General features: G+C 40.7%; 1 protein-coding gene across 7 annotated transcripts in view; it reads right to left on the minus strand.

The window, feature by feature from the left end:
• The window catches only part of DEK (DEK proto-oncogene), a 28,111-nt gene extending 12,217 nt beyond the window's left edge, over positions 1 to 15,894 (minus strand). For 2 of the 7 annotated variants that reach the window (XM_040249342.1, XM_040249341.1), the window contains exons 1-7: positions 15,510 to 15,894; positions 14,977 to 15,130; positions 11,704 to 11,805; positions 11,368 to 11,477; positions 9,757 to 9,851; positions 8,750 to 8,870; positions 3,785 to 3,973 (exon numbers count right to left, since the gene is read on the minus strand). In XM_040249342.1, the coding sequence (XP_040105276.1) occupies positions 3,785 to 3,973; positions 8,750 to 8,870; positions 9,757 to 9,851; positions 11,368 to 11,477; positions 11,704 to 11,805; positions 14,977 to 15,121 (762 nt within the window). In that variant the 5' untranslated portion in view covers positions 15,122 to 15,130; positions 15,510 to 15,894. Of the gene's footprint in view, positions 1 to 266; positions 1,419 to 3,784; positions 3,974 to 8,749; positions 8,871 to 9,756; positions 9,852 to 11,367; positions 11,478 to 11,703; positions 11,806 to 14,976; positions 15,398 to 15,509 lie in introns of those variants that run through there. The other 5 variants (XM_040249337.1, XM_040249340.1, XM_040249344.1 and 2 more) reach the window with 5 other exon arrangements.
• Between the last annotated feature and the right edge of the window lie 4,359 nt (positions 15,895 to 20,253).

Below are 20,253 nucleotides of genomic sequence, written 5' to 3' on the forward strand. Positions count from 1 at the left end.
TTTCATAGTACTAAACAAAAACATCTCCATTTATGAAGTCCCTAATGAGGGTGCCACTTAACTGAGTCTTCAAAAAATAGAAGAAAAAGGGAAAACAAAGTTACTATAGAAATACTATCCTTCCTGCCAGCACTTACCTTTCAAAGGCAACTGGAGCCTTTCACAGTAACGGAATCAACAATAAAGTTTGTGAGAATGGCCCTAAATTTGAAAGTCTTTAAATGAAAACTGTTTGCGAGAGGGTGATTTAACAGGAAAAACAAAGATTTCTCAGTCCAGATTTTACTAGTATATTTTATGAAGTCTGTCAATACCAGCCCAAGCAGGAAAACCATACAGCATGATACAGCTTTTATATTGTGTGACTGTATATTAGGTTGGTTGAAAAGTAACCGTGGTTTCAGACCATGAAATTTTAAATCATTATAACTAGGCTCAAACACATCTTTATTAATCAAAATAGGAACCATTACAATCAACACATTTCTGCCAACGAGAAATAAGTTTCTTTATTCTCGTAGCGTGAAAAAATCTGTTCTGTGGGATTCTACAAGTTCCTGGAAAGCACTTTCTGTCTCCTGCTGGTTGTGGAACAATCTTCCCTGCAAAAAGTCGTGGAGATGCTTGAAGAAGTTGTAGTCAGTCGGCAAGAGGTCAGGTGAATATGGTGGATGAGGGAAAACTTTGTAGCCCAATTCTTTCCACTTTTGCAGTGTTAGTTAAGTGTGACATGCAGTCGCGTGTTGTGGAAAAGAATCGGGCCCTGTCTGCTGACCACTGCTGGCTGCAGGTGCTGCAGTTTTTGGTGCATTTCATTGATTTGCTGAGCATACTCTTCTCAGGTATGATTTCACCAGGATTCAGAAAGCTGTAGTGGCTCAAACGGGACCACCGAACAATGACCGTGACCTTTTACGGTGCATGTGTGGCTTTGGGAAGTGCTCTGGAGCTGCTTTTTGGTCCAGCCACTGACCTGGTCTTCACCAGTTGTTGAATAAAATCAACTGTTTGTTGCACATCACAATCCGATCGAGAAAACGGTTCATTATTGTTGTGTAGAATAAGAGAGGAAAACACTTCAAAAGAAAATTTTTATTTTCGGTCAGATCACAAGGCACCCACTTATCAACCTTTTCCACCTTTCCAATTTGCTTCAAATGCCTAATGACCACAGCATGGTCGACGAGCTCTGCAGCAACTTCTTGTGTAGTTTTAAGAGCATCAGTTTTGATGATGGCTTTCAACTGGTCACTGTCATCTTCTGATGATTGGCCACGATGCTCCTCATCTTCAAGGCTCTGCTCTCCTTTGCAAAACTTCTTGAAGCACCACTGCACTGCACTTTCATAGGCAGTTCCTGGCCCAAATATGTTGCTGATGTTGTGAGTTGTCTCTGCTGCTTTACAACCCATTTTGAACTTGAATAAAAAAATTGCTCAAATTTGCTTTATGTCTAACAATCATTTTTATAGTCTAAAATAAATATAAACAGCAAGTAATAAGTCATTAGCAAAAAAGGGTGAGAAATGCATATTAAAATGAATAATATAACAACATTTAAGAATGTATTCCAAAAAAAAAGTACTCCAATATCAAATGGCAAAGTTCAACAATGTAAAACCGCAATTATTTTTGCACCAACCTAATTCTAAATGTCTGAAAAACATTTTTGTGTTTTTTTCCTTTATGGATTTTCATCATTTGACCTGGATTCCTAACAAGACCCTCATTTAAGGCACTGTAGAAAGAAAAGCTCTGATTTGTAGTGGGAGAGTTCCACATGTGATCCTTATACAACCAACATAGTCATGAATCAGGAGTTATCTGCATTCACCAACAGCAACTAACTCTACTCAGAACAAAGGGACAATAATCTGAAGGAACAAATGAGTGTAAAATATCCTCACTTTTAAAGTTACACCTTAGTAATGACAGAAGACTGGATTTAGAAATCTTACATATGATAAAATGTCATCTTAATAATAACAGTAATAGCAGCTAATATTTTACTTAATAGTGTGCTATGTATTGCTCTAAGTGCTTAATACAACCCTTGGAAGATACTACTACTATTATCCCCATTATACAGATGGGAAATTGAAATACAGAATTTGTAAGTAACTTGCCCAAAGCCAAACAGTGATGATCAGAACATAGCTGGGATTTGAACTCAGTTTCCAAAGACCATGCTCCTAACCAAAGTACCTCTATGAAAAAATTAAATGTTTATATTCTAAGATAACTTTTCATGCTTTAAATCTGCCTTTGAAAAGTTTTATGAATACACATAGCAGATAATCAAAAATGTGTTGAATGAGGAAATCTATTGCAGAATTGCTACTATTACATATTCACATATAAACAAACATGTTTTCCTCCCTCCTTAAAATCTATTCCATAAAAACCTCAGTGCTCAAATTACTCATCTTCCTTCACACCAAAAATATATTAAGATACTATTTATGAAACACCTGCTGGATCTGTAGTATTCTTTTTAAAACTAGGAAGTGTTTCATACTTAGCTTTACAGAAGTCTTTATAGAATCTGACGTTAAAACACGCACGGATTTTTAAATACCCAAAGACAAACACAAAGCTTTAAAAACAGTTTACCACATCTTTATTCTAATAAAGTAGTTGTTGTCAACTGAAGGTGATTTTGTCCCCAGGGGACACTTGGCAATGTCTAAAGACACTTTTGGTTTCAACTAAAGGTTGGGGGCAGGGGTGTGCTTACTAGCCTCTAGTAGGCAAACTCTATAATGCACAAGACAGCCTTCCCTCCACACTGAAAAATCACCTCCACCCAGGTCAAGCCATGTGAATTTAACGAAGTCCCTAAGTAAAACAAGGGAGATTACCCAAACAAGTTCAGTCAGCAAACCACTATTAGCAACAGGAAATCATTCCTTGTACCCACTCGTCCTCATCTACTTGGCTCAAGGTACATTTCAGGAAGAGGGTAAGCTAACCCCTTAAATGGTTCAGCAACTCTCTTTCCGAACTCTCTGGAAACTAAGTATTCTCAACATTTTGTTGTTGTTAAGTTGCGAAGTCATGTGACTGTTTCCTAACCCCATGGACTGTTGTAGCCTGCCAGGCTCCTCTGTCCATGGTATTTCCCAGGCAAGAATACTGGAGTGGGTTGCTATTTCCTTCTCCAAGGGATCTTCCTAATCCAGGGATTGAACCCGTATCTCCTGCATTGGCAGGAGTATTCTTTACCAGTGAGCCACCATGGACAACATTTTAAAGTCCCAACATTTAAAAAATATTCCCAAGTAAAAGAAAATGGCAGGCATTCCTAAGTGATACAAAATTTGCCCACCAACAAAATAAACTTCAAATGCTGCCAGTTTCATTAAGTAATCCCAAAGTGAGATAAAATGGTGGTCCTTAAATCCCTTGCTTTTTTGCATAAAACAGAAAATAGCACAAGTCAATTAAAAAATACTGATATACTATGAAAAAATTCTCCTAAGATCTCTTTTATGGTACTGTCACACACACCCCTGCCCCGCCTTCATTTATGTACTCTCGCCTACAAGGTCCAGCTCAAATCCAGTCCACACCGACCTCACTCTTCCAACCCTTACACTCTGGCACAGTAATAAAACTAAAATCTCCTTAAGAAAAAGAAAGGGTTTACACTTCATCATTTCTGTGTCTTTGGAATTCAAAGTCACCAACACGGTATGTATGTGTTTTCTGACCAATCTACTATACAAACTAATATTTAACTCTCAGCATGAAAAGAAATGAGGAAAAAGCGCCAACGTTTTACCTCCTCTTCACTCTCTTTATCTTCATCCTCTGAGGACTCCTCTTTATTTTTCTTTTCCTCTTCATCACTGCTAGATTCATCTGACAGGATTTCAGGACATTTGGTTCGCTTAGCTTTCCTGGCCATCCCAGAACTGTTCCGTTCCTTTTTGTTGCCTTTGCTAGAACTTTTTTTAGATTTTGGCAATGGCTGTGTGAAATAAAGAATACCAATGAGGTCTTAAGAGAATACCAATGAGATACTACAGTTCCAAGTCAATCACCTGTTTCTGATAACTACTTCTGAACTCAACAGCTTCTTTCCTGACACAAGCTTAGCAGCTTTACAGAGTAATACACCTCTAACTTCACATGTCACGTTAACCTTTTTGCTTGCATTACCAATAGCCTTTCATTTTGTTTAGAACTCTAAACACCCAGGCAAGAGACTCTTCATATACTGACACAGGACTAGAAGTCTGAGTGTACACTGTGTGACGTTTAAGACGTCTACTTATACATCAGGACAGTATCTTCAGTTAGACTCATAATTTATTTCATTCCTATCAACATTAAAACTGTCACTGTCTTCCTGCTTTCCTCCAATTAACAGACTGAGAGACATCATCCATAAAGGAAATAAAACCTCACTTTACACGTCCTGAACTTATGAACCATATATTTTATATTCATATTACCTAGGGGTTCTTCTACTTTCAGTAATGCCAGGATTACATTCTCACTTATGATTTTAAACACAGTAAGTGTTTAAACACAGTAAGCAGTAAGTGTTGAGTATGTTAATTATGAAACTAATTAGGAACTACAAAATAAGTGCCACTGCCATTACTTTGATATTCAATTAAATCTTGCATATTTAAAAAGCAGAGATCACATGAGGAAAATGATTTGATTATATTAACCAACAAATTTAATTTTTAAATGCTTTCTTAGGGGAGTAATTGGTAACTCCAGAAATTGAAAACCATAAAGTAACTTTGCATAAAGATTCTGAAAAAATATACACTAAGGAATTAAAATTATGCATATCTTTTGTCTCTGTTTTTGCCTGTTATTTTCTACAATAAGCAGAAACATTAAGGAAAATTCCATATCATCTTAAGATACACAATTGTGTACACGTTCTCAGTAACTTTAAGTAGTATCTCTCACGAATACAGCAGAACCACAGCTCCCTTCCATTCCAGAAACTCTCAGGCTTTGGAGTCACTGTTACCCACACCAAAATTAAGAAGTGGCTGTTTTGTGTAATGTGGCACTTTCAGGCTATCTACAACCCACAGGACAGCTTCCAACTTGCCCAACCTACCGTTCTAAAGGCAGACTGGGAAACAGTCAATCTAGGTGCCTCCAGAAACTAAGTTAGTGGACAAAGATATTTCTCAGAGAGGTTCTCCATAAATCTCCTAGGATAAACATATACAGATAATCTCATTATGTGAACTACTGCCACTACCAGGAACCAATCCATTTTGATGAATTCTTTGATATGTGTTTGGAGAAAAGCTAACTCTGTCTAAACTCACTACTCATTAAATGAAACCCAAGATATGAATATATTTGAAAAAAGTGATCTCCCTATGTCAGCTCAGGAACCAGATGCAGGTGTTGAGAAAATAATCTGTATGTGAAATCAGTTAAGATGAGGACTGGAATGGGGAGAGGGGTTGTTGGATAAATCTGCACAAGAAAATGAAAGGATGTTTCATCATTCAAGAACCCAATCAAGAAAATTCAACTTCTAAAAATAAATGAAGAGATACTCATTTTTTAAAACTAATAATATATAAGTGCCTTAGAGGTTCTAAAAATAGTTGAATATATTCATCGGAAACCAGTGTCAAGAGCATCAATCCCTTTGAGGAACAAAATCTAACAAACAAGGTAGAAGTACAAAAGGAGAGTAAAACAATGTTAAATCAACCCTTTTAAGCACCTTTAAGACTATTCTAGAGCAGAAAAGATGAATACTAATGACTTTATAGTGTTTTCCTTAAATGATGGGAGCAGATGGTAGCATAGAAAATAGCCTGAGATCGATACCATTAGATTAAGGAGTAATCAACAGAATCAGATATGAAAAATGGATATAAGACGTCATTAAAAAAAAGATAAAACAATGGTTCTCAAAGTATGGTTCATGGACCCTGGAGTTTCCTGAGACCTTCCCCAAAGCCCTAAAGGTCAGAACTATTTTCACAGTAATACCTAGAGAGTATTTATTTGCTCTTTTCACTGCCCTGACATTTGTAGTGATTGTTCAAGAAACAAAGGTGGGCAAACCTACTGATACCTTATGGAGCCTGAGGCAGAAACTTGGGTTTGTAGTCATTTTACTCCTCACCACCTCATAACCAACCACACACTAGTCCTTGATGTTGACTCTCAACCTAACCTCTGAGCACATCTTCACAACATCTGTACAACAAAACAGGAGGTTCACATACTGTACTCTGGCTCCAGAAGGAAGTTCACCGATTTTCTTGAAGAAAAGCATTTGTGCAACTGAGCAGTGAAAATGCCTGGGAAATAGCATGGACAGAGGAGCCTGGTGGTCTGCTAGAGTTCACGGGGTTGCAAAGTTAGCTACGTTTTTCTCTGGAACATTATTTTTAAAAGGATAATTGAAAAATGATGCCTATTCAGACTTAGTATTTGAAAGACATATTCTGAAAAATGAACGTGAGTCTGTTACCTCAAACAAAAAAACAAAAAACCCCAAACCGACAGCACCTGTTTCTAATGACAAATTTCAAAGTTTCAAGTGAAAATTAAATTTTGGAAAGTTCACCTCCACTATCATGGGCCTGACAGCCTCCCAGTACTTGAAGATTTTTTTCCCCCCTGATAATAGTTATGTTAATGAATGTTGTTTTTTGACAGTGAAATGTGCTAACATTTGGAAGATATGCGTAATTCAGGGAATCAGTATTTTCCAAATGGAGGGTACCTATCAGAAAATCACACAGGTAAAAGGTCCAAGTTTATTAGCATGATTTTAGATACTACATTACAACTAACCTTTAAGACTCCGCCCCCCCAACTGTGGAGGTTTACTGCTGTATCAAAGGAGACTATCCAAAATTACTGGAAAGGCTTTTTAAAATATCCCCCCCTTTTCTAACTACATGGCTGTGTGAAGTTGGATTTTTTTTCTTATACTTCAAGCAAAACAATACATTACTGCAACAGAAGGAAATGCAGAAGCAAATGAGAATAGATCTGTCTTAAGTCAAGACACAAACAGATCTGCAAAAACAGAGTGTCATTCTTTTCATTAAAATTTTGGAAAGTATAGCTCTTTTTCAGACAAAATATTACTTTTGTTAACATGCAGTGGGCCTGTTGCTATTTTAGAATTTTTCAGTTTTAATTTAGAATACAGTGTATATCAAAATGGGCTTCCCTGGTGGCTCAGTCTCTAAGAATCTGTCTGCAACTAAGGAGACCTGAGTTCAGTCCCTGGGGTAGGAAGATCCCCTGGAGAAGGAAATGGCAACCCATTCCAGCATTCTTGCCTGGGATATCCCATGGACAGACTAGCCTGGTGGGCTATCATCCATGGGGTCACAAAGAGTCAGACACGATTTAGGGACTAAGTCACCACTACCAAATATCAAAATAACTCACATAAAACAAAAGCTCTAGAGGTCCTCACTAACTTTAAGAGAGTGATAGGGTCTTGAAGCTAAATACATTTGAAAACCACTGAGGAAAAGTTGAATTAAACACATTCCTCATAATTCAGGCAACTTAGTTAACTGCTTCTGGGGAAACAGTGTTCAAACTCATCTTTTAGATAAACCAATGAGAATTCCATCCCCATCACCTCTTCAATTTGTAGCTACATGACAAAAATATCCTTAGGGATCACTGTCCAGATAATAGCAACAGGATTAAGAGCAGGCAAAAATAAAAGTCCCAGAGCTATTTCCCAGTTTTCCAATCTTAACGCCATTCTCTCCTCACTAATGGACTCTGAGCTCTTAGGCTTTCTAGATCTCTTCTCAATTCTTTCCCATTAAGATGAGAATATATGAAAATAACTGCTACAAGACTTAAGCTGAAAAGGCAAGTTCAGATAAGTAACACTTCAATTCAGTGATGTCCTTTGCTACTGTTAAACAATTTGGGCAAATCTAATCCAGATTTGAAGCTGAAACTCTAATACTTTGGCCACCTGATGTGAAGAGCTGACTCATTGGAAAAGACTCTGATGCTGGGAAAGGTTGAAGGCGGGAGAAGGGGACGACAGAGGATGAGATGGTTGGGTGGCATCACTGACTCAATGGACATGAGTTTGGGTAAACTCCGGGAGTTGGTGATAGACAGGGAGGCCTGGCGGGCTACAGTTCATGGGGTCACGAAGAGTCGGACTGAGTTACTGAACTGAATCCAGATTTTAAAAGAATGGCAAAAACCATAAGACCATTTCACTCCCCTGTCCAGCTCCTGGGCTCTCTTGATGTTTCTGGAAACCCAACCCAAGAAACTTCAAAAAGCCAGCTTTTTTCACCCCCTTTTCATCACCTTACTCCAGTATCTAGTAAATCTCTGGCTTGAGCACACTACCTTGTCTTTCTGGATCTGATTACAGGCTGTACACCCTCCCTCACCAGCCCAACACTTCCTCCTCAGCCCTATTTCTGTTCAAGTGTCTTCTAGATGCATAACTGGATTCTTTGTATTTCTGTCCCATTTGACATTTAGGTAACAATTATCTATCTTTCTTAATCTTACATCCTTTATGCTTGATAAGGGAGAACACATCTGTATGCCTTCTCTGTTTTCTCTATCAAAATTGTTGCGTGTATGTCAACTAAAGGCAAATTCTTTGAATGTAGAAGATATTACTGAATATTGATAGCAATGTTGCTAACTATTAAAATGTCCATTAAAAAAAAAAGAGAAAGGAGAGGCTAAAAAGAATTGATTTGTTACTGAAATAGTAAAAATTGATCCTCACTTTGCCAGAAGGCTTTGGATGCATTAAAAAATTCAAAATCCTTTTCACCAGTTCACTATTTACACCCGATCTCTCCAAGTCAAGAACCTCGCATATGCTCTTTAACATGGCATTTCTAAATCTGAAACAGAAAACGGAAAAAGCCAATGTGATTATGTAGGAAAATTTATAAACATTCTCCACAATATAAAGATAAGAGCTAACCCAACTGGCTCAGCCACAAACATTAAGAAAGCAGCCAGTGTTTCTCTGAATCTTAGAAGTACTCCCAATAATCTTGACTGGTGCATGCACAAAATATAGCCAGGTACTATTATAAACAGAAAACATCGTTTACCATTTAAGTTTTAATTGTGGTGTAAAAAAAAACTTACTTCATTCACTAGAAAATAATGTAAAATTTTTCATTACTTAAAATTCACAAACTTAATTCTTCTGGCTGGTGATTAAATACTACATTTCCCCCTGAGTATTCCTACTGACAATGTCTCAAAGAAGGTAATAGGTAATCATATTAATACTCAAGTTTTAAACTACAGGGGACTTAATAAAAAACTTTTAAGAATGTATCATCTCATTAAAAAATTGTTTAAAAAGAATATATCACCTTGTCTGCATTAGGGTGGAAATTATTTCTATTAACTTATCTTCAAAATAGTTTAAATGGCACTTATAAGTGAGGGAATGGAGTGGCTGACAGAATAGGAGTGGAAGAGTTTTTACTACATTTACATTCCCTTTGGACCTTCTGAATTTGGAGCTGTGTGAATGATTTACCTCTGTGTATCTTTCTTCTAAGGAACATAAATGTCTTTGAGCTTTCAATAATCTTGATAGCCACTATTTTTCAGAAAGCAAGTTAATAGTTTATGATGACATGGTCTTGGAATTTAAAGCAAAGAATCAGCAGTCTACTAAAAATGTAAGGGCAGTTATACTTAAATGTTAAAAAAAAAAAAAGCTGAAGCACATTAATCTAAACGTGATTATTTATAAAGATAACTTACTTTTTCAACATTTCTTCCTTCTTTTTATACTGGATACTTCCTTTTTCAAATGGAAAGCCACTGAACTGACCCACATTCTTCTTTAATGAGGACACCTGAAAACGTTTCTCCTATTATTAATGCTACTTATTACCCAGTAATGTAAACAAGAAAAATTTCAAAGCCAACATTTTTCTTTTCACATTTGTCTCCACGTTACAATAGTGGTTTATTCCACATTTTAAAATTCACAATAGAAAAGTGCATTTGTTACTAAAATATTAACATTATAAAATGTTTACAAATTCTTTGAAAATACCAATTTGAATTAAAATGTATTTCATTTGGGAAATTTCCTGAGTAATTATAAAACCACAATTAAATGTTATCTGATAACACCCAGGGATATGGAAAGTTACTACTTAAAAGACACTCTTATTCCCTGGCAGTTCAGTGGTTTTGGCTCCCCGTTCTGTCAAGGCCCAGGTTCATTCTCTGGTTGGGGAATAAATATTCCACAAGCCAGGCAGTGCAGCCAAAATAAATAAATAACTTAAAAAAAAATTCCTTCCTTAAGTAACGTAAGTTATCAGTAATATTAATTTTTCAAGTAAGAAAGTGAGGGATTTATTCTTTAAAAAGTAAAGAACAGAGTCCCTCCAAAAGTCAATACCACTTAGCAGTAATGGGACTTGCGTAGATCAGACTATTGTCAGGGTTGAATGAGGTAACACACATGAAAACAAAGCTTACCACGCTTCAGACAGCCTAACAATATCAAGCTCTACTTTGCCCATGCATAGCCCAAAGCGAAGTGTCCTCAGATGTATGGAACACTGAAGTTGTGTGTACAGTATTATGATCAGTAAATGAAACACTGATTTATTTTAACAAACTGTTGGCAAAAAATTATCCCCTGGTTTATCAGATATTTCCTCAAAAGGAGACACAATATTCTGTATCGTTTATTCTGAATGGCTAGAAACATTCAAAAAATAAATTTCTTCTAACACAGTTAAAGATCACTAAATCAAAACTTTGATTTCACAATCTGAAATTTTAGTTTGGCTTAAAAACAACTATGGGCTTCCCTGATAGCTCAGTTGGTAAAGAATCCGCCTGCAGTGCAGGAGACCCCAGTTCGATTCCTGGGTTGGGAAGATCTGCTGGAGAAGGGATAGGCTACCCACCCCAGTATTCCTGGGCTTCCGTTGTGGCTCAGCTGGTAAAGAATCTGCCCGCAATGCGGGAGACCTGGGTTCAATCCCTGGGCTGGGAAGATCCCTTAGAGAAGGGAAAGGGTATCCACTCCAGTATTCTGGCCTGGAGAATTCCATGGACTGTACAGTCCACGGGGTCGAAAAGAGTCGGACATGACTTAGCGACTTTCACTTAAAAACAACAATATAAAGAGCTCTGGATGTTACAATGTTAATGGCCATATCTAGCTACGTGTCCTGGGATACGTCATTAAACCGTGTGTCAGTTGGCTCACTTGTATGGAATGGAGATTGATCTAGTTGATTTAGTTCTGGAACTAAAGTCCTTTCCAGAACTAAAATTATGTTCCTGTTATAAAGTATTTTAACACATAAGTACACTACTAGGTAAAAAGTATAAAAAAGGTCTTACTGTTCCTGGTCTGTTGTAAAGCAGTTTATGGAGATTTCTAAGTTCATCCGTTTTCTTCTTACTCAAAAAGAAATGTATCCTTTCAATTTCACAAAGTTTCTGCCCTTTTCCTAGGGGGAAAAAAAAATACCATGTTAAACACCCACTATGTTTTAGAACATTTAATGAGAATTATTCTTAGAGCTTAGTTTACATATAACTTGTGCTCTCACAGGACAAATTAAATTACACCTGTAATATATTAGTACTTAATAAACACTAAAAACTAAACATTGCTAACCACCATTGTGTATACTGAGGCATTTTCACTACAGAATGAAAGGAACAGAAACTTACCTTGTGCGATTGTAAATGGCTCTCTTTGTAAAGAAGAGACTTGCATCGTCAACCTCTCTACTTTCTTCTTTTCTCTCTTGCCTTCCACAATGAGGCTCTTTTCTAGAAGTTAATTTAACACTTCTTAAGTAACAAAAAGCTTAAAGGATGTATTGTATCAACATGTAGGGGAAAAAAAACTGTAGAAACCTAGTACCTCCTAAGTATGATTTAGAGAAGCAAATGACACAACAGAGGTGAAAATACTTGGTAAGTTAGTATCATCACTGAAATTTTTAAAATGTAATATTTTATTGACCTGGCCAACTTCACAGAGAAACTGGTGCTTAAAAAAAAAAAAAAAAAAAAAATCAGAAAGCAAACAAACTTTTATCCAGCTACAATTATTGCTACAGAAGTCAATTTGTGAAAAATCACCAAGATGCTCATTAACCTACAATTTGATTAGACATATTCTATTTATTGGGATTCCGTTTACTGTACATCAGAAAACAGCAAGTTAAAATTGAGATAAAAATTTCAAGAGATATCCAAGGAAAGCAGTAATTTAGTAAGCTGATAGAAGAAAGAAAAAGAAGAGCAATAAGACAGAGCACTCAGGTTAGTTACTACAGCTAGGGTAAAATTCTGCAAGTTAACATTTAAGGCAATCAACTGGGGTGCCATTACTTTGTAGTTCAATAAATGATATTCATAATAACGGTCATAAAACCTTGGGAAAAAAGTTTTGCAATGTTCAGTCTAGACTGCATTTTTTTAAGCTAGGTAGTATATACTTTAACACTTAAAACATTAAGCTGGATTTTCTAAAACCCATTTATTTTCTGACTGAGATAAACTCAGACAAATAAGAGGACACTACATATTGTTGGAAGGCCTTCCATTCATTCACCTGAATGCCTGTTTTGTGCAAAGATGCACTAGATACTAAGGGGGCATCAACAGATGATTAAGAAATTGAGGGACTCCCCTGGCGGTCCAGTGGCTAAGACTCTGAGTTCTCAATGCTGGGACCCTGGGTTTGATCCCTGGTTGGGGAACTAGATCCCACATGCCACAACTAAGATCATGTGCAGACAAATAAAGAAATAAAAATAATATTAAAAAAAGAAATTGAATATTTCCTGAAGAGACTGTATCTACTAGAGTCTAGGAGACTCAAATATACTCCAAAGAAGAAGATAATACACTTCAAGAAAGATAAAATTGAAGTTCTGTGAGTTGATGAAAGAGTCATTGTTTTAGGATTATGGAAAAAGGATCAAAACATTGGAGCTGGCTCTGAAAGACAGGCAAGATCTGCAGATGTAACGCTCGGCCCAGAAAGAATTTAAAAAAAAAAAAAAAAAAAGTGACGGCAGTAGGCGTGCTCTGGCCATGGCGTGTATTAGCTGAACGAAGAATGGACAGACAGCACTCTAAAGCAACTCTGACGATCACCCGGCTTTCCTTCCCTGAATGATTTATGTCCTTTACTGGCTGTTGATTACCATCTATAAGCTAATGACTTCCCTGGTCTACCTCCAGTCCAGAGCGTTCTCTTGAGCTTCATACTGTCAACTGGACAGCTCCACTTCATGTCCTACAGGCGCCAAACTCAATGCACCCAAAACAGAAGTCACAATCATCTCCACTCTCACCTTCGTGAACCCTACTTTTCAGAAAATGGTAGTGTCATCTACCCAGCTGCCAACGACAGAAACCTCGAAGTCATCTTTTATGAGGCCTCTCCTGCCACCTTTCCCCTCACTCCCCAAACCGCTGCCAAGTCAAGTCAATTCCACACCTTATTTGGCACAAATTTCAGTGCCATGTTTCTAGATGCCTCACTAGTAGAGTTATATTTTCAGGGCTAAGTAGGATAAAAACATCCTCCATTTAAATTGTCACACAAACTCCTCAGAGGACGAAAGGAGAACAGTAACAAATTTAAGACAACTACAAAACTGCCTGGGCAGTTTTTTTTTTTTTAATTTTTCATGTTTAAAAAAAAAACAACCCACAATTTGAACTATCAATCTCCCAAGCATTACTGTACTGGTCATTTATAGTGCCTTTATTGAACACATGACTTCTATAATTTTTTCCTGACATGAAGAAATTCATCATCTCAGTGGTATCCAAAAGCAAAAACTGCAGGAAAAAGTGCTGAGAAAGTCTTGGACTAGCAGTGAGATACTGCAGCCAATTTTCAGTTATTACATTATGAATAATTTAAAATTAATCCGTATTTTTCTCCTAAGCGTTTCTGTACTTAAATGCAGGCATGCTTCCCCTCTTAGAGCACCTACCACTTTAGACAAACAAAAAAGCACACCGAGTAATCTCAAACCAGATTGTATTCATAAAATGCTGATTATGGACTGGTTTAGGCTTGGAAAAAAACAAAACAGTGAAACCTGGGTGTGGGACGAAAATCTCAAACCTCTTCCCAAGTTTGGCTGAGTTGTAATCAAGTATTAAATAAATCCAGATTGGGCTAATATCATCAAGGAATGCTAAGATCTCTGATACGGAGTTTAAGTGGCTGGAAACATTTCATGAAGCTGGCATACCTCAAGACTGACCGCAGGACCACTCCTCGATTCTGTAAGGTTCTCCCCGTTTCAAGAGTCCAGTCACATAGATCACTACTGTTCTCCCTCTACACCAAAACTGAGACAACTCTGAGCTCTTTAACTTTCTTTTCACAGTTCACTGCTTTCGTACTCTATTTTAAGGAGCAACCGCTTTCACTGGCGTTTCCCCGTGAAAGTAAACTCCCCTAAGCCTCTGAAACGAACGTCTGCTTAAGTTCAACAAATATACTCGAACGATTAAAATATTTCCAGGTCTAGCATTAACAACTTCTTCAATTCTTATTGTCAGAGACTTACAATTTCGAAACGCATAGGATGTGTACTGAAGAGCAAAAGTAAAAGATTACCGTAGTACCCCAAGGCCAGCAGTTAAAAAAACCGTATCTGAAACTTAGAAACTTCCTGTCAAACAGTGCAATGTTATGAACGTCTGTTGCTGGTGAGAAGCAAACTGCACTCCGAAACAACAACGGAACGAGGATTTTGTTCTTTTTAAATAAGAATTCACAAAGTTATTTTCTCCGCTGCTGCTCGGAGCGCGCGCACACACACACAAACCCCAGATAATTCCACATTCTTACTGAAAAAAAAAAAAAAAGAATCACTCCTACTGAGCGTCTCTAAGTGCACAAAGAGCCAGAAAAAGCGTTTTCGGTACAATCCATCACTAGGAAAGACGACGTGCTCTCCCCACCTTTCTCTTCCTCCTCCTCCTCCTCGTCGTCGTCCTCGTCCTCCTCTTCACTTTCCTCTCTCGGGCCGGGCATGTCGGGCTCTTTTTCGGACGCGGGCTGGGCGGGGGCTGCCTCTCCCTCCGCAGCTGTGCCCGAGGAGGACATGCTGTGGACCTGCGGGCGCGGAGCACACCAAACCCCTCGGCTCGGTCTCCCCTCGCCCCCGGCCGGCCCGACCGGACGGCCCACCCTGCGCAGCCCCAGGGAGCCGCGAGGAGCCCCGACCTCAAAGTTTGCCTCCCCGCGTATCCGGGACGACGGCGCTCACTCCCCCGGGGGGCGGCTTTTCTCTCCGGCCCCGCGGACCGTCGCGCGTGCCGAGGCGGGAAAGCGCGGGCGCCGCGCCGCCCCTCCCACCGCCCGGCCCCGCGCCGCCGGCCGCCCCGCGTCCCCTCCCCTCCCCCCGCCCCAGGCCGCCGTCCAAATGGCCGCGGAGGTGCGGGCGGGGCCCCGCGCGCCCTCTCGGCCTCCCCTCGGCCGACGCGGCCCTCACCGCGAGTCCCGGCGGCCACGGGCCTGGCGCGCGAGGGCACGAAGAGGCTCCCGGAGGCGGCGACGGGCGCCGAGGAGGACGCGCACGGGCCGCTCGCTGGCGTGACGCTCGCGCCGCGCTCGGCTGCCCAGAATCAACACGATTTTCAAAATGGCGGTTCGGGAAGGAAAGCGGGAATGCGGCGGCCAATCAGGGCCGCGAGCTGGGAGTTGGCGCGCGCGGGGTTGGGGGGGGCGGGGCGGCCGCTCGCCTCTGAGGAAAGCCCCCCGAGCTGGGGTGGAGCCTCGCGAGGTTGCCCCGGCCGCGGGCGCAGGGGCCTCGCGCGCTCCCGCGCCGCCCGGGTGGCGTCCCGACGCCGATCCGGCGCTCCGCCGGGAAAGCGGACAGGCCGCGTCGCGGGCGGCGGGCGGGAGCGGGCGCGGGGCCGGCGTGGCGGCGCTGAGCGGAAGAACGCTAGGGGGCCTGCCTGTGTATTGTCTCCGCGGCTCGTTCCCGGAAAGGAGGAGGAGCGGCCGTGGGTCCGGGAGGCGGCGGGAGGGAGGGAGGGTGAAGAAGTTTACATCCAGTTAAGTCCCTGCTACAGTTATTTCCCAGAGGTTGAGGGGAATTACTAAGTGAGTGATCTCTTTTGGGTGCCAGAGATCACGCTGGTGATGACTCCTGAATCTGCTGTTAGGGGGACCCCATCGCTTGCAAAGTGCATCGCGAGGAAAAGATCCTACTGCATAGAAAGTTCGCGTCACCGGAGACAAAAAGATTTCCAGACCTGTAAATGTTAGGGGAAGTCGTGTGTGTTCGTTATAATAGAAGAAAAAACGGAATCGCTCAGTCCAGACTCGGAGACGTGGGCCATCTCCGCAGAATCCTTTAAAACTTAACAACAACACATTGCTCCCAAAGCTTTGAGTTTCCGGGCCTGTAGGTCAAAACCCTCGCAATAAACTCACATTTGGCTTTTTAAAACGGAACACTGCCCCTCCCCCACACCTCGCTCAAATGCTCCACCTTTGTGTCTGTGATTACCATTGTTTCACATCGCCCCTGCCTGTCCCACCACTGTCTGCCCAAAGGATCCTTTTATTGGACGTAATTTATATTAGAAACAGGGTCAGTTAAATTTGCCCGAATGGATTCCTCTGTGTATGGCAAAAATTAGACATGGTCTTTGAATCTTTTCTTTTAATTTTGTTCCCCTACGGAAAACAAGCAAGTTCCGTCTGAAAACAAGCAAATTCTGTCATTTCTTCCCTCAAATTTTAAACCATCTCCCACTCTACTGGTGCTACTCAATCCTGTCCACTCTCTTGCTTGGATTTTGACACAGTCCCTCACTGATTAGGTGGCTTACACGTTGCTACCTCCACCTCCTACTAGTCACACAGCAGCCAAGGTAATCCATTTGGGAGTTTTGTTTTCAGTTACTCTTGCTTCAGTTCAGTTCAGTTCAGTCGCTCAGTTCAGTCGCTCAGTCGTGTCTGACTCTTTGCAACCCCATGAATCGCAGCACGCCAGGCCTCCCTGTCCATCACCATCTCCCGGAGTTCACTCAGACTCACGTCCATCGAGTTGGTGATGCCATCCAGCCATCTCATCCTCTGTCGTCCCCTTCTCCTCCTGCCCCCAATCCCTCCCAGCATCAGAGTCTTTTCCAATGAGTCAACTCTTCGCATGAGGTGGCCAAACTACTGGAATTTCAGCTTTAGCATCATTCCTTCCAAAGAAATCCCAGGGCTAATCTCCTTTAGAATGGACTGGTTGGATCTCCTTGCAGTCCAAGGGACTCTCAAGAGTTTTTTCCAACACCACAGTTCAAAAGCATCAATTCTTCGGCGCTCAGCTTTCTTCACAGTCCAACTCTTATATCCATACATGACCACTGGAAAAACCATAGCCTTGACTAGATGGACCTTTGTTGGCAAAGTAATGTCTCTGCTTTTGAATATGCTATCTAGGTTGGTCATAACTTTCCTTCCAAGGAGTAAGCGTCTTTTAATTTCATGGCTGCAATCACCATCTGCAGTGATTTTGGAGCCCCAAAAACTCTTGCTTAAAACTCTCCAATAGCTCTATGCTCAAGTGCTTCTCCTACCCCAATACCATCACTATTCCCTTTCCATTCTTTTTCAGTAATTCACTTATTCATTCAAAAATATTTGTTGCAAACCTCCTCTATTCCAGTCACTAAGAGCTGCCATCTTCAAGCTTATGTTCTAGTTGAGACAGTGAACAAGTGAATACACTATACGATGAATAGCTATAAAAGTAAAGCAGATTAAAGGAGAGGGAAATACCAGTAGGATGGATGGGGTTTTATTTTACATATTGATACTTAAGGAAGATCTTGTTAATAAGATAACATTTGAAAAAAGATCCTAAGAATAAATGAGAGCAGTGGAGAAAGTGGATATATTCCTAAGAATTCTCTAGAGTTTTGAATGTGAGTTATGATGATTTGGGGGTTTTCATTCAACGTGTTAGTCGCTCAGTCATGTCCGACTCCTTGCAACCCCATGGGGTGGAGCCCTCCAGGCTCTTCTGTCTGTGGAATTCTCCCAGCAAGAATACTGGAGTGGGTTGCCATTCCCTTCTCCAGGGGGTCTTCCCGACCCAGGGATTAAACCTGGCTCTCTGGCATTGCAGGCAGATTCTTTAGATCTGAGCCACCAGGGAAGCCCCAATAAACAGCCATTTACTGAGATGAGGAAAAGCCCTCAGCGGTTGAGGAGGAGTATTTGTTTTGGGGAGTGGTGGGTACGGAAATCAGTTATTTCACTGAGGCCTGTTAGGTTTACCTGTGTGTGCTCAATCAGTCATGTCCAACTTGCGATCTGCATTGCAGGCAGATTCTCTACCACTTGAACCATCAGGGAAACCCAGTCAGATTCCTGTTAACTCCAAATGGAGATTCAGACTAGGCAATTGGCTGTGAAAGTCACATTCAGGAGAAGCTCTAGCTCATGATATAGATGTGGGAATTGTCAACATATAAGAGGGCTTCTCTGATGGCTCAGATGGTAAAGAATCTGCCTGCAATGCAGGAGATCCATGTTCAATCCCTGGGATGGGAAGACATTCCCCTGGAAAAGGGAATGGCAATCCAGTAGATGGTATTGAAAGCCCTTAGCCTGAAGGAACTCATTCAGTTCAGTTCAGTCACTCAATCATGTCCGACTCTTTGCGACCCCATGGCCTGCAGCACACCAGGCCTTCCTGTCCATCGCCAATTCCCGGAGTTAACTCAAACTCGTGTCCGTTGAGTTGGTGATACCATCCAACAGTCTTATCCTCTGTCATCCCCTTCTCCTCCCGCCTTCAGTCTTACCCAGCATCAGGGTCTTTTCCAATGAGTCAGTTCTTCACATCAGGTGGCCAAAGTATTGGAGTTTCAGCTTCACCATCAGTCCTTCCAATGAATATTCAGGACTGATTTCCTTTAGGATGGACTGGTTGGATCTCCTTGCAGTCCAAGGGACTCTCAAGAGTCTTCTCCAACACCTTAGTTCAAAAGCATCAATTCTTTGCGCTCAGCTTTCCTTATAGTCCAGTTCTCACATCCATACATGACTACTGGAAAAACCATAGCTTTGACTACACGGACCTTTGTCAGCAAAGTAATGTCTCTGCTTTTTAATATGCTGTCTAGGTTATCCAAGTCTATGCCCCAACCAGTAACGCTGAAGAAGCTGAAGTTGAACGGTTTTATGAAGACCTACAAGACCTTTTAGAACTAACACCCAAAAAAGATGTCCTTTTCATTACAGGGGACTGGAATGCAAAAGTAGGAAGTCAAGAAACACCTGGAGTAACAGGCAAATTTGGAATGCGGAATGAAGCAGGGCAAAGACTAAAGAGTTTTGCCAAGAAAATGCACTGGTCATAGCAAACACCCTCTTCCAACAACACAAGAGAAGACCCTACACATGGACATCACCAGATGGTCAACACTGAAATCAGATTGATTATATTCTATGCACCCAAAGATGGAGAAGCTCTATACAGTCAACAAAAACAAGACCGGGAGCTGACTGTGGCTCAGATCATGAACTCCTTATTACCAAATTCAGACTCAAATTGAAGAAAGTAGGGAAAACCGCTAGACCATTCAGGTATGACCTAAATCAAATCCCTTATGATTATACAGTGGAAGTAAGAAATAGATTTAAGGGCCTAGATCTGATAGATAGAGTGCCTGATGAACTATGGAATGAGGTTCGTGACACTGTACAGGAGACAGGGATCAAGACCATCCCCATGGAAAAGAAATGCAAAAAAGCAAAATGGCTATCTGGGAAGGCCTTACAAATACCTGTGGAAAGAAGAGAAGTGAAAAGCAAAGGAGAAAAGGAAAGATATAAGCATCTGAATGCAGAGTTCCAGAGAATAGCAACAAGAGATAAGAAAGCCTTCCTCAGTGATCAATGCAAAGAAATAGAGGGAAACAACAGAATGGGAAAGACTAGAGATCTCTTCAAGAAAATTAGAGATACCACAGGAACATTTCATGCAAAGATGGGCTTGATAAAGGACAGAAATGGTCTGGACCTAACAGAAGCAGAAGATATTAAGAAGAGGTGGCAAGAATACATGGAAGAACTGTACAAAAAAGATCTTCACGACCCAGATAATCATGATGATGTGATCACTAATCTAGAGCCAGACATCTTGGAAAGTGAAGTCAAGCCTTAGAAAGCATCACTACAAACAAAGCTAGTGGAGGTGACGGAATTCCAGTGGAGCTATTTCA

Source organism: Oryx dammah, unplaced genomic scaffold (genome assembly GCF_014754425.2).
Source record: "Oryx dammah isolate SB20612 unplaced genomic scaffold, SCBI_Odam_1.1 HiC_scaffold_11, whole genome shotgun sequence".
Classification (NCBI taxonomy): domain Eukaryota; kingdom Metazoa; phylum Chordata; class Mammalia; order Artiodactyla; family Bovidae; genus Oryx; species Oryx dammah.